Here is a 14,707-nt window from a genome sequence, read left to right on the forward strand (position 1 = left end):
CGAGGTTCGTGCAGTGAACCCATTTGCTGATCTGGCAGGCTCGGCAAGCTTGTGTACAAACATAAGAATGGCAACAGGGAAGTACTTCTGCCGGTGCGCACTCCGTGACAGGCCGGACCTGCTTCTCGCCCAGTACTGACGCAATGACCAGGCAAACATGAGGAGGTAAGTACTATCCACCGTTGTTATCACTAAAGCCTATTTTTGTTTTTCTTGCGGTGGTTCGATGTCTACTCATATTCATCTATGGTGCTCGCTTCCCAGGTCTGGAACTGAAGAGCAATACTCAGAAAAGGATCCTCTTCTACAGGAGATTTCGATGATTTTGGCCATAAAGTCAGGCTTACTGCTGCGTGGAAAGTGGCCTGTGCATGTCAGCAGCCGTCTTCCATCTCGGTTGCGGAGTGCAGTGCCATCTTTGACACCAGAGATGCTGCGGCGGGCGGCATTGCACATCGTAAACCCATAGCAGTCGCCGTTTCCAAGGAGGCCGACCTCACATGTAAGGTTTGAGTGTCTGCCAGACAGCACCATGCACTTCATGAACCCCGCGTTCAGCACGTCTTATGCAAACATTTAACATACTTTTTCATTCCAGGAGAAATGCGTGAGCCCTGCATCTATAGCTTCTTGCCACGATGCAGCCATGATGTATTGCTAGTTTTAACACAGTAACAGCTACACATGTATGTGGGGCAGTGATTGTGGTAAGTACGTTCAAAGTTGGAACCTCATATTAGGGTATTGCGATTGTATACTTAATGCACGTAAATTACAAAATACATCACTCTTTGTGTCTGTCATACAATGTTCTGCATTAGTGCTTCCCACAGCACTAGTTGCATTTTAGTTGCTATCTGTACTGTGCAAGACAGCTCATATGCTGTTCACCCATCCTTTTGTGCCCAACTGAGGTGGTGTTTTAGCTGAAGTATGTCTAAGCCACTACAGCAAGTAGGAAGATCTATGCTCTGTGGGGGCTGCACTACACTACAGCACCAGAGAAGAAGACATTGTAGCAACATGAATTCCTCTTAGCACGGAAGAGAAATAGTACAAGGAAGAATGACATGTCTGTCAACATTTATTTTGATCCAGGCAACATGGATTACACAAATACCACTGCACCACAACTAATGCGAATGCACATCAAGAGCTGCACGCAGGTGAAATGTACAACTTTAATGTTTATGCAATGTTTTTAACATGAGAACAATATCACGTCAGGTTTGCAAACATTTATTTCAACTAAGGGATTATGGATAAGCCAGACAGTGCTGCATCACAACTTATGCAAACATAGGTCAAAGAGCATCATCCGTGCAACAATGCAGTAATGATGAACATGCAATGTTCTACTCAATATGCTCCATTTAACATCATAGTTACTGGCTGTACATGAAAAGATATTTCACTTCACCGTTGAAATGGTGCACTGTGCTAAGCAGAGACATGTTTTTCTGTCAATACATGTTGTTAAAAGGGCACATGCTATTTAGTTGCAAGTATGTTTAAAGCACCACAGCATGCCACCAAAACTATGCTGTAAGGTGCCTTCATGGGCCTGCATTATGCAGCAGGAAGAAGCAGATGTGGAGATATGACTTTCATATTCCTTTGTTTGACTGCCTCTTAGCAGGCAAAAGAAGTAATTCCAGCTAGAACATAATATTACAGAATTTGTTTGTGTCTTCTATTTTCATCCAGGGAATGTGGATGAATAAAGTCCAGCAACAACACAGTTGCTGCAAATATATGAAGACATACAACCAGGCGATGAAGCTGCATTAGACTTGGATGTGCACACCTGCAACAACTCTTCTGACACTGATCAGCGTAGTGCAAGAGGGATGCTCTGGGGAGGCAAGTATTTGCTGTACGTAGTTGGGCCACATGTAAAATACAAATGTTGTGTAGAGTAGTTTGTCATTGCCTATTTACAAACAGCATCTTAGCAGTACCCGTCTCATTTAATCTTTATTTGCAGGTGTAAAAAGAGGTGTCGAGGTGGGCAACCTGGCTTTCTTCGAAAGAAGGCCACATGATGAGAAATCGATGAGAGCCATGGAGTGCTCCATAGAGGAACAAAGGATTGCCCCCACAGTGCAGCGCCTCAGTCTGGAGGTTGACCAGCTGGAGCAAGGAAGGCGGCAATGGGAGGGGCAGCAGCGAATGCTAGACGAAGACAGACAGCTGCGGTTGAAGAACTTGGAAGGCTGCAGAAGCAGCATGAAACAGAAATGCAGGAGCGGAGGGCAGAACGAGAGGCATCCCTTGCAACCCAGAGAGCACTTCTCGAAATCATACACAAGCGTCTGCAGAATAAAAAAATAAATGTCCTTTAAGCTCAGTACGGTGCATTTATTTCTTCAGTAAAAAAGTTACGAGGTCATTATCCTTGTAACATCATGCCTAAATGCTTGAATTATTTCGGGAGGCATTCCTTGCAACCCAGAGGGCTATTCTTGATGTAGTACACATGCTTAGTCAAGTGTTCGACGAAAACTTGTCTGGCGAGGAAACGTATTGGTGGCAAAAAACTTGCACTCTACGTTCTTTATTTTTATTTTATTCTTGGCGAGTGCTCGTTTTTTGGCACCAATACACGAGCTTCCGCAGAATAAAAAAATAAATATCCTTGAAGCTCATCGTGGTGCATTTATTTCATTGAAAAGGGAACTTGCGAGATCATTAGTCCTTGTAACATCATGCCTAAATGCTTGAATTCTTTCGGGAGGCATTTCTTGTAACCCAGTAACCCAGAGGACTCTTCTTGAAGTCATACACAAGCTTTTGCAGAATAAGAAATAAACATCCTTGAAGCGCAACACGATGCATTTATTTCTTTAACAAAGAACTTAAGAGGTCACTATTCTTGTAACGTCATGCCTAAATGCTTTAAAATACAATTATTTAGCAAATTAAAGTGCTTTAAAACTACAGCTCTGATGCTGGTGCTCTACCATTGCTCTAGTACTGCATACAAGCCGTATAAAGCTTGCTTTAACAGGTCACGCAACATGTAGCATCGGCAAACATGAGATTGTTCAGTGGCTCAAATGGAGCCAATAATTGCTTGACGATTGTAAAGTGCTTTCCAAAATGCTCTTGTGGGCTATGCATATAGAAGTTCCAAAGACATATACGTGAGATCCGCAATCCGAGGGGATTGAGGATCTCAAGCAGTGACAGGAACCAGATATTCTGACAGAGATGGTGGTCTTAAGCCAAAAAACATAGAAACTTTACTGCCATACAAACATGTATGGCAGTTTGCGAGGATTGTACCTACTTTGTACATCTGTGGCATATTTTGTAGAAGAATATTTCGATTTTTTTTAAAGTCCAAGAATGCAAACAGTCCAACAGTCTTGCTGAACCCCCATTCTACGGCCTGGTGGACTGCACTCATGCCCGAGTTAAACCTTTGCTGTGTCTCTGTCTGAGAAGAGCCGGCATATGGGCGCATCAGCAGTGGACGTAGTGGATAGGCAGGGTCACCATAGATGGTGTACGAGGAACCCTGCACCAAGTGCTCAAGCCTGCTGTAAAGGCCGCTGTCTCCCAGGATACCTACAACAGAAGCAACTCTCTTCAGCACTCTGCAGGCACCCAAGAAATATTCTCGCAAAGAGCACTAAAAGAGATTTCATAGCTGAAGTGCCTCAACAAGAATATTACTTGCAAAATAAAATGGCACTTACAATGGTTCTTTCTCAATCTTTGTGTCTCATGATATAGCTTGGTCAGTGAATAACAGAAGGCCTGGTTGGCTACTATGCATGCAGTTCTATGCTCAATAATTCTGGGGTGCAGGTGCACACAGCATGAAAGAAAACCAATAATCATGTTTCCTTAACGTGATCAAACATGCACAAAGTGCACTATAATTAAACGTCCTGTGTACCTTTTAGTCTTCACATAAGGTGTGCAGCATTATGCTTCATTGCAAAATATTTTTGTAATGACCACTGTTTCTATGAAAATACCATTATGCGATTAAAAAAAAACAATATTTTGCAACATAGTAAGTCTGTCATGGTGTACCTACCAGCGTCGTGTCTGTGACCTGGATAGGGGCCGTCAAGATCACACACGATGCCGTTGGCGCACATGACAGATTGATATTTCACACTATGGACGCGCTTATGATCAGAGAAATGTATTCTCTGGTTCACCGATGGCCGGCAGATCGGTCTCGCTGTCCCATCCACGAAGCCCCAGCAGTTTTTAAGTGGTGCACCTGTGCGATGCACTGCCTGTAAATAAAGGTAGATAATGCAAACAATTACTTTGCCACTCAGGAATTGCTCGAAGAATTTGAGAGTAATCTGGTTACGTTTCGTGCTAGATTTAGCGAGGCATATCTCGTGTTCGCGCAGTTAGGTATTTCAGTGCAGTGTACTTGCCTGAGAAAAACGACCTAGTTCTGCAAGGTTCAGCCACTTGTTATTAGTCAAGTCCAGCAGGTGCCCAAAGTTGTCTTCAATGTGCGTGAGCACCTTTGACACGATGCTTGACAAAGTGGAATAGTGGCGGCCAAACAGTGGCTCCAAATCCCACCACCTGTTGGGATACGCCAGCCTGCGTAGGGTTATTAGAAGAGCTTCCTCGCCACTTACGCAGACACCCTGGACGCTTGTTACAGTGTCCGGGATAAGCAGAGACGTGCTCAGCTCTTTGACGTGTTCCTTGTGAAACTTAAACATCCGCCTAAAAGCATCTTCCTGCAGTTCTTCGATGTTAAATAGGCCGTTTACCGACTTATACTGCCGGGGTGTGCGCTGTCCATGTCCAAGGAAAATGTCTTCCAGATCACTCCAGCTGAGATCTAGATAGAGTAGCTGCTCAGAAAGAACACCTACGCGCGATCGACTCACTTTCGGCATGAATGGTGATAGCAGACCCTGTTACGTCGCGAACACGGCAAGAAGCACAACTGGCTCTCTGAGTATTGTCTACTAGCACGCGCGCGAGTGTGAGCTTGTGGATTGACTTGGCTGGTGAAGGCACGTAAAGTCGGTTACTCAAAACTAAGCGGCAACTAATTGTTTGCTGCTGATATATTGACCTCTATATCGTAGTTAAGCTCGAAACACGACAATGAAAATTACCATTCTTATCATAAAATGGTATATTTATTTCATTGTTTCTAATAGCTTTTCTTTGACGCCGTAGTGGCGTTGTCAGCGCAAGACGCTATTCGCAAACGCCAAGTCCTATTATAAAACTCTTGACTCATGCGTGCCCCAACGCTAACACCCGCGAAGCTCTTTCGGGCCCCAAACTATTGGGGCTCCTATTCTAAAACTCTCTAGTTACCAAGGCCGCTGAGCGTGCGTTCCCAATGTAGCCGAATTGTCTAAATGCAGTTATTTTCATCTTTTCATTTTCATATGTTCTAGCTTCTCTTTCTTTGCTGTCCTTTCATTATCGAGAGCCTTCGTGAAAAACTGGAGATGCAGATGTTGTAAGCCCGCCCGCGCCAACCCGCCGCGGTACGTGCAGGCAGCCAAGCAAACGACTACGAAGAGCGTAGCAGTTAAGAGCGTCCCCTTTGGAACGGGGCGGTGGGTTGCGCCACCAAACTCTTGCTTTCATACTGTTTAATGTCATACCTAGGTAGCTCTCACAACCAAATTTTCTGACCCCCTATTGCGAACTTTGCTTTTGTACGTCTCCGTTTTTCGTTTCCCTACTTGTTTACCAAACTTCCAATCGCCTCTCACTAATCTCTATTGCGCACGTGTTTACTTTTCCCCTGCTCTCGCTGAACCCAATGGCTTCAAGGAGGCCAGTGGTGACTAAATCGACCGCTGGGCAGCCGTCTTCACATTCTACTAGAGTTACTGTATATGCTGTTACTGTATGCTGTAGCATATACAGTAACTCTACCCCCACCTACCCCAACACCGTGGCCGGCCGCACGCACGGGCAGCAAGCATTTTCTGCGAGAGCACGGAAAGACGCAAACGCACGCGCGCGAAACAATCGATTAGCTGAGTGCTTGGTGATCTGTTGGTATAGGTCTTGATTACCAGTTTCTATATCAGTGATACGTACTGTGATTCTCAGCGCCGTGGGCGCCGGCTTTCGCGTTTGCGGCTTCTTCATGCGCGATGGTTTACTGCTGCATGCCGTTGTGAAAGTCAAGCGGCCGAGCATCAAGAGGAATTTCATTTCATGAGTTCCCCGTGACCGATATTAGGAACTAATGGTTGAAACCTGAAAAAAAAAATTGGCCGGGGCTTAGGTCAGGTTAAGCAGGCCTGGATATCTCGAAGCGAAAAGGTTCGGTGATGCTTATGGTTTAGCTTATAGTTATGATTTAGCCTATGGTTATTCTTACAGTTTAGCTTATGGTTATGCTTTATGATTTAGCCTATGGATATGCTTACGGTTTAACTTATGGATATGCGTATGGCTTTAGTTATGGATGTGCTTACGGTTTAGCGTATGGTTGTGCTTTATGATTTAGCCTATGGTTATGCTACACGTGTGCCTTGTGTAGTTATGCAAATTGCTTATCAATGATATATACCATAACTTATGCAGGAGTATTAAACTTCTTTATTCATCATTGTTGGGCACATTGTCTTGCGATTTTAGCCATAAACACAGCTCTCTGTATCGGTAGTATCACTCTCTTCTCCTTCCATGTTGAATGCGCACGCCTGTTCTCTGGCAAGCGGTTATATATAGTCGGCCTCCGCGATAAACACGCGCTTGCGGCGAACGTCAAACGACGACGCATAGCGCGCGGCAGAGGCCACCTGCGCCGACTCCGAACACGCTTGCAGAGCCATTTCCGACATACGCCGGCTCGCGCGAAGAGCGGTATTGGCTAGCGTAGTGAAGCTTTTCGTTTCAAAAGCCCAACTCCAGAAAATTGCTTAAAGTGTAGTGATTATCTGTGTGATGGCGCGCCCTTGGAATTTTTCAGGCTAGACTTTCGTTATCATTTGGTAAAGCGGCGTAAATAAATACGTCAATAACAGCACATTTTTACGATTGTGGCATGCACTGCAATTAAAGCTACTCACATTCTGCCGCGCTCCCAACGGCACGTCACTTCAGTGAACGTGCCGAATGCAGCAAAGGAACGCATGGGCCCTGCAAAGCGGTACGTAGTGCGTTCATTGCGTCCGGCTCGGGACTAGCGAAACCTACGGGAGAATGAAGTGCGGGCGCGCTCGGGCCTCGGCTAGCGCGGAAAGTGCGCACTAGACCATATTGGCACCACAGCACTAACCAACATTTTAGCAGACAATGAGGGGAAAAAAAAGCTGTAAGGGATTACACTATTTCAATCCTAGCAGCCGCGCGGCCGCGCCTTCAAAGTAGTTTCAAATTTCATTGCACTGCACAGCGAAGATACCAAATATCTGGGGCATGTATCGCGTGTATCGACGCGCATTTTTCTAGCCGCACCCTGTCAATAATGTGAAATGCCGAGTTTACTGCAGCTCCTCTGCGAATTTTTACCGTCATCGCTGTACTCCTGAAGGCAGGGCCATAGCGTTTCGGGCGTTGCTGTGAGGGTGAGCACTGGCGGCCTCTACCGGTACGCTTGGTCCCTACTCAATGATCGCGTGGTATTTCTTCGGCCGCGTGCTGCCGTAGGCGACCACGGGATGCGCAGGTCGCTCATTATACAGTACACTCTAAGAAAAGTTTGCACCCTTTAGAGTGTACCTCTGCCACACAACAATAATCGTCGTCTGCCTTGATGCGTTTCCTTTCTTGAAAATGCTGCGCCCGCTACTTTCCTGGCGGGAATGCTATGTCATGCTCATAACGCGCATGCCGTTCGGTACTGGAAAGTACCGGGCTCGCAGCGTTAAAGAAAGGAAACGCGTCAAGGCAGACGACGATTATTGTTGTGTGGCAGATATGCATCCCAAAGGATGCAAATATTAACACGCCCAGTCTTCAGCCTTACCAAACATGGAGGAAGGAAAACTAGGAGAGGCCCTACCCCGTCCGCGCGCTAGGAGAAAAGTGTAGAGGAAATTACGTAGTAGGTTCTCTTTTTCTGTGCAGTTCTTTTTTTAATTTATTTTGCTGTAGCATATTGTAGCAAAATATTCGGACTTTCGAGTTGTTCGATTCGAGGGCCGCATACCGAATAGGACAATATTGTCACGCGTACTTGATCTTTCTACGGTGACTGCTTCTGACTGGGTAATAGGTGTTACACGTTATCGGATCGGCGCAGGACGCGCCGTCACCAGCGATTACGCCGAAGCCTTCGACGAGTCACGCGCTTGACCCGCTGATCAGATTTGCGACGATCACCGACTTTGCTCGTCGCTATCGTTGTGATTGAGTGTTACTTGTTTTGCTGGGCACAAGCTAGCCCAATAAAGAGTCAAATTTGTAACAGTTTTGACACTGTCGTTCTTCACCGCCACTATACAACGTGGCATGATTCGATTCGGTATTTGAAAATTGCGAGTAGTTGATCAACCATATCAAATAAAGAAAGTGTACGCAATATTGGTGACGATTATGGTTCGAGTACAAGACTCTGAAAGGGTGGGAAATCTGTTTATAACGTACCGTGTACGCACGCACAGAGGGCCACGCGTCGCGCTGTGCCAAATGTCTTCTTATCAGCGTCCTTGTATTCGATGTGTTTCCTGGCACGTATGCCACAGGAAAAAAATTAAAATCCAGGAGCCTAGTTCCGGAATGTCGTTTCTATTTCTGCTGCCGCGCCAGAAGTGTGCCCGTTTTCGACCGTCGAGTCGCTTCCTCGTGTGCTTGCCGCTCAAGACGCTGCCGCCGTTGCGACCGCCGTCACGCCACGGGTGTTGCCCTTCCCGGTCGCGTTGTCACCGCCGACGCCTGTCGCCGGTTGGCTGCCGCTGCCCGTTGAACGACCTTGCGCCCCGTCTCCATGTTCCCCCGTTTCCCGGAAAAAAAAAGAAAGAGAAGCGTCGTTTGGAAGGTTTCTTTTTCTGCTTCCTTATTGAAGCATACTGATGGAAGTTCCTCGAAGCGTGAAGTCCGCCGTTTCGCTATATGCATGCACGTACGCGCTGTTACAACGGTAGTGTAGCTGAGGCACGCATAGTGTACGTAGTTATCAGTAGCAGATTTGAGTGCTGTTGTGCAGTAAATGTTGAATGGTTCAGCTCAGTCATATTCTCTAGCACTCATGCGCTGGTGAAACCTGCTCAAGCCGCCCAGTGTGCATTAGGATCTAGCGTGTGTGCACCTGACACAGTGAACAGGGGTGGCAATGGCAAGAAGCAGCATAGTTAAAGCGTTCCGTTTGAATCTTTTAGCATGTGCTGTCTTGGCCACCGACGGTAATTATTACTGACAGTGCACTCTAAGATTCTTTCAAATCCGTGCTTGGTTTCCTCTAGACTGCTTTACTGCGGAGACATATATTTTAAAACGACTTCAGCTAACAATTAAAGACAAGTAATTATGGAAGTTAAAATACCTAAATTTTTAACTTAAGAAATCGTCATCAACCGTAATATGAGACCAAGAACCTCCTGTGTGAAGAGTTGGTAACAGTTTCTAGAATTGCAAAAAATCTGTTGTTGTTAGTATCTCCTGAGTAATAAAGATCGGCCAGTTTTACCTACAAAACCAAAACTGAAATGCGAAAGCACTGTAACTTTCATACACATAGCCTCATGAGTGATGCACGTTTCCATTTTGCCATCAGGTAAACATGAAAAAATGTTCGACATTGTGTCGCCCTTGTCATGACTTCACCATGTACGTAAAATGCAGTATCTTAATTGTAGTACCCATAAGAGCGTGTTCCCTCCTGCGAAAGCTGTCCAAGATAACCAAATGGAGCCAACGAAAGCATTAAGATGTCATTAGCTGCAGTTGAAATCACGCAAAGGTTGTGAGTTTAGTCCCCACCAGTGTCAAGTTATCTTCCACTTTCATTTCCCTTTCACTTTCACTATTTTCTGCATTTTAATTTCAACCACAGCTAATGCTTTCCTTAGCCACAGCTAATGCTTTCCCCTATGCTTTCCTTGGCTCCATTGCCGTTGGCTTTATATGGCTAAGATTAACAAAAAATCGTGCCCCTCCATCTCCTTTATTCTCATTTAATATCATCATAGTGGCTTAAGCTACAATTTGTGACTGTTAGGTCTACACACTGTGCTTACTGTAACTCTGTAAAGCTATCAGGGAGGCCATATTGGGCCAGCGGGATCACTCATTGAGTCATTTCCACTGTTCTGGCTCTGGAGCTAGATGTATGGCATAAAGAACTTTATTGGGCCCTGAAGGTCAACCCTAGGTTGACGCGGGCCACTCCCACGTTGAGACTGTCAGGCCGAGCCCTTCAGCCACATCGCGGGCCTTCTGGACTGGATCGAGCTGGATGTCAGAGTGAATTTTTACACCAGAGTTGTTTTATGCCGAAAGATAATGTTGTTGACTCTGTGTTCTCAGGAGAAAAAATAAAAGAAGTGTTGTATCATCCAGTGTCATTCCTTGAAACTATCATGCATGCACCTCTGCTGAGTGATTGATACTGAGTGATTGAATCAATCAACTTGGTGGGTATAGCATGGCAGAGCAACACGGCAGGTATAGAAGGTGGCATTCCTGAGGGCTATTCATTCACATATTTTTGCATATGGGGAGGCTTTTCAGTATGCCTACCCAAAGCCCAGCACACGAGCATCTTTGCATTTCAATCTAGTTGTAATGTGGTGTCTGTGGGCAGTAAAAACCGAGTCCACAAGTCAACGCTCATCATCAGAATGAACCACTATAGCGGATGAACCTGTGGTGCACGCATTGGTAATGTGTTGGGCTCATCTGCTTCTCTTTCTTTTTTAAATGCTAATAGCCTTCTTAGCTTACTTCAGCCACATTGGGTCTATCAGCCTCTTTGCATCACTCTTCAGTGAAAGGAAAATCCTTTAAAATGTTTGCAGTGCTGGGCGGAATCGAACTTGCGTCGCACAGGTTGCTCAAGCGCACCTGTCTGAAAATTTAGCACTGCTAAATTCCTCATTAGTTCTGAGTTTTAGGGCGCACTGGCACGCCATGCGTCTGGGAGGCCATGCAAAATGAGGGGAACTTCGCGCAGACCTCACGGGCACCCCGCTAGGTGGCACAGCTTGTCCAGAGGGCAGCGTACGAGAGGAGCCCGTCTGGAGTTCACGGCCGACACATGAAGCATTTTAGCGGTGACAACACAGTGCGTACATTGCTTGATTGCTAATTGCATTAATGTTCACAGTCATTGTAAAATGGTTCCTGCCATTTCCCCACGTTAACACTGGGATTTGGCGACATCATTCCTCCGCCTGTTTTGTTTTTGTTTTTTTTTTTCATACAATTTCTTATATGCCACCTCATCACCCCCCCCCCTTCCCTGTGGAGCACCTCACCACAGGGGGCCGCAGCCACCTATGAGAGCCATGGGGCTATTGTATGGGGTCGCAGTCTCTCTCTTCACCAAAAGCTGGTAGCTCCACAGTTGTTTGGGAAATGCTTGCTAAACAGTGGCTGCTGTTATCGCTTCTTCCTCAACCTTAGGAGCTGCTGGACCTGGTGTCTGGCCTCCAGTCAGCCATGGCCGAGGAGCAAAGGCGGTTCGATGCCCTGGGACTGCAGCTGCAGCGGCTGGGCGCACAAGGCGGCGATCCTGAAGAGCAGAGGGCGCTGTCTGCTGCATTGTGCGCCTCACAGCTTCGCCTTGCACGGCTCTGCACCCGCAACATGCGCTGTTTCGCGCAGGTATTTACGATTCAGCACTCAGCAATGTTCCGTAATTCTCAAATTAATTGTTAAATGTTAATATTGTTAACAGTGGCGTAGCGACAGGGGGGGGGCCGGGGGGCCCCGGGTGCAAGGGGCCAGTGGGGGGGGGGGGAGGTGTCATATACGTCTGAAGACACCCGGAAATTGTCGATATCCTCGCCTTCCTCGACTACAAACGGGGGGGGGGGGGGGGGGGGTGACAGAAGGCCTATGGGCCCCGGGTGCCAGACGACCTAGCTACGCCACTGATTGTTAAACACTAGATTGATGTTCACTATCTGTATTCATGTAACCAGTATGTGTTGTAATGCGTTACTGTAAGCTCTTGTTTCCTACATTTGTTTACATATTTGATTGTTTTTTAAACGTTTCACATATGTATTGCTCTCCTGATATATATGCTCTCCCAGTTGAAAAAAACAATTGGACCCAATTGGAAAATTTCCACTTGTTTCCAATTGGTCCCATTTGTGTATTAGTACCCAATTGGGCCACTTGGAACAATTGGGCCAATTGGTTGTATACCATCTGGCTCAAATGGTGCAGTTGGCATAAAACCAATTGGTTGTATACCATTTGGCTCAAATGGTGCAGTTGGCATAAAACCAATTGGTTGTTGCCAATTGGGTCACATGGTGCAGTTGGCATAGAACCAATTGGGCCAATTGGCATGGAACCAAATGGTGCAAATGGAGCCGCTCGACGGGTCAAATGGTTTCGACTGTGCACCGCCTGCCTGCGCTGTGTGAATCTGGCAAACTAGCACAGCAATAAGGAACCACATTATTACGTGTTGCTCGGCTAGTTGGTTCATATATATTGTGATCTAATATGATGCAATACAATACGAACAGCACAGAAAGAGAATCTCTTCATTAATACTCTTCCCCATGCTTTTCTTGCTTCACATCATATCACACAAGGAGCCACTACTTCCTTAAGATGATAACTACATGTGACAATGAGGCAACAAGTGAAAAGTAGGATTTAAAGCTTTATTACTGAGAAAAATGCAATTCGGGATACTGTTCATGGTCCTTTTCTGGTCTAGTCGCGCCACAACCTGCAGAAATGGATAAAAAAGAAAGACAGCATTGTGCATGGAATCCTGAAAAACCTGTTGCCCTCTAAAGCTGGCACGACAGGCAAGCTGATATTAGATAAAAAGGCACCTCAATTTTAATATCCAGCAATCCAACCAGGTTGAAGAGAGTCACAATTTGCGGTTTATGTAGCTAAGGTTCAAGCAGCAAATGCAAGAAAATTGTTCTAATCAGTATATATTTTTCGCTGTTCTGTCAATGTCAGCAATGTTCTCCCCCACGTAGTGATTCATACGTTTCACCAGTGCTGTCACGACGCTCTCGGGGAAACCTTGCTTTTAAAGAAACGCTCATGCAATACACTTGAAGCATTTTTGTCGAAATTAGTTCAGTGCATCATGCATATTTGCTACATTACACAAAAGCGTATACATATATCTGTGCAATCATTTAACTCAAACGAGTGTGCGTGACCCGTGCACTCGTGTAGTGCAGTAATGCAAATTAATTACAAGAGCTTTGGAAACGCGGAAACTTACCTCCGATCTGCAAAATTCTGGCAAGGTAGTGGGCACACGTGCCGGCCGCGTTTGTCCACTTCACCATATAAAAACCCGCCGAAAAGTCGTCGTCAGGCTTGAAGTTCTTTATGTCTGTCACTGGCACAATTGCCAAATGTTTGTCGATTTCGTGCCGCACGAAGCACGCAAGGCGATCAGGACAAAGGGCAGAATGTAGGGCAGCACGCATGCACGACTGTTTTTGTTGCTGCCATGGTTGCTGCACACACGAGCACATGTTGCTAATGTTGATGTCGATTATGCTGTCCCGTTCGGTCACCAAGTAAAAATGACGCTGAGACAAAATTTAATTCCAAGGAAGAATTATTTCAGAGATGTGAAATATAAAATTTAAACAATATTGCTAAATTACAAATTGCATTATGCCTAAAAGTTGTTTGAGTCGTGTGTTTAAGAAACACATAAAAAAGTGCAAGTTTTTTTTTTTTTTTACTGTTTAACATGATCAATACATCGCGACCACTTTTTTTTACGGTTGTTCCCCATTTACTTGCCCTCCAAATGCCAAATAGTGTCTTCCAATCTCACGAATCCAATCTCGAATCTCGCGTCCAAATCTCAAAAGAGAAATCTCAAAAGGAAATAAGAAATCTGCAAGTTTTGTACACAAGAGACATTAACATTTTCTCACTTAAATTTTATCCAAATGGTTTTGATAACTCTAATTGGACCATGTGGCAATTCGGATTTACCCAAATGGTCCTGCTGGAGACTCCATCTGGCCCAATTGGAAGGGAGGGTTTCCATATGAACCAATTGGCCGTTCTAACTGGTCCAAATGGTCCTGTTGGAGAAAACACTTGGTCCAATTGGAAATTGCCGTTTCCAGTTGGACCCATTGATATTTCCAAATGGTTTCAATTGTTTTTTTCGACTGCTCTCAGCTGAGCTAGCTAGCTCAGCTGAGAGCAGCAGTATTGAAAATAATTAAATATGATATCTGTGGCGTGCCACAGGTGCATAAAACGTTTCAGCAACATTCTGTGTACATAACTTCCGCTTGCCCACTTTTGACTTCTGTAGAACTTGAACGTGCAGGCATTCTTTCTTTGTCTGAACTCTAGACGAAGGCAGAGACTAGGCATATTACGGAGGGGCATGCAACGCTTCTTGAACAAACTGGCCAGGTCACTTAATTGATAGTGTCATGAAATATTGAGCATAATATTATCTCTGTATTCATAGCTGGCAGCCTGCAGCTGCATTCTGAATACTGCCTGCTTTTCCTTCAACCTAAATACTTTATCAGCCTAAACCTATTTAGTGATGCTCTTTGGCATCTGTCGAACCTCCTTCACTTCTTGTCTGTTCTTCTATCTG

The 14,707-nt window shown here is 45.4% G+C and overlaps 2 protein-coding genes and 1 long non-coding RNA gene across 6 annotated transcripts in view; 1 reads left to right on the forward strand and 2 right to left on the reverse strand.

The window, feature by feature from the left end:
• The window catches only part of LOC142592555 (uncharacterized), a 415,001-nt gene that overhangs the window by 293,781 nt on the left and 106,513 nt on the right, over positions 1 to 14,707 (forward strand). For all 4 annotated transcript variants that reach the window (XM_075704064.1, XM_075704063.1, XM_075704065.1 and 1 more), the window contains one exon: positions 11,539 to 11,739. In XM_075704064.1, the coding sequence (XP_075560179.1) occupies positions 11,539 to 11,739 (201 nt within the window). The remainder of the gene's footprint in view (positions 1 to 11,538; positions 11,740 to 14,707) is intronic.
• On the reverse strand, positions 1,055 to 4,983 carry LOC142592556 (uncharacterized). Its single transcript, XM_075704068.1, has 3 exons — positions 4,406 to 4,983; positions 4,052 to 4,255; positions 1,055 to 3,573 (listed from the first exon to the last, which is right to left on the reverse strand). The coding sequence occupies exons 1-3, from the start codon at positions 4,887 to 4,889 to the stop codon at positions 3,179 to 3,181; spliced, it is 1,083 nt and encodes a 360-aa protein (XP_075560183.1). The 5' UTR covers positions 4,890 to 4,983; the 3' UTR covers positions 1,055 to 3,178.
• Positions 12,740 to 13,576, reverse strand: LOC142592554 (uncharacterized). The gene is made up of 2 exons (XR_012830722.1): positions 13,346 to 13,576; positions 12,740 to 12,826 (listed from the first exon to the last, which is right to left on the reverse strand). It is a non-coding gene; the product is annotated as an uncharacterized LOC142592554 (long non-coding RNA).

This window comes from Dermacentor variabilis, chromosome 9 (assembly GCF_050947875.1).
Source record: "Dermacentor variabilis isolate Ectoservices chromosome 9, ASM5094787v1, whole genome shotgun sequence".
Classification (NCBI taxonomy): Eukaryota; Metazoa; Arthropoda; class Arachnida; order Ixodida; family Ixodidae; genus Dermacentor; species Dermacentor variabilis.

Coding starts and splice junctions, on each gene's coding strand:
- LOC142592556 (XM_075704068.1), bottom strand. CDS start 4,889: ATGCCGAAAGTGAGTCGATCGCGCGTAGGTGTTCTTTCTGAGCAGCTA. Junction 4,256..4,405: donor AGGTCGTTTTTCTCAGGCAA/GTACACTGCACT, acceptor ATTTACAGGCAG/TGCATCGCACAGGTGCACCA. Junction 3,574..4,051: donor AGGTCACAGACACGACGCTG/GTAGGTACACCA, acceptor CTTCTGTTGTAG/GTATCCTGGGAGACAGCGGC.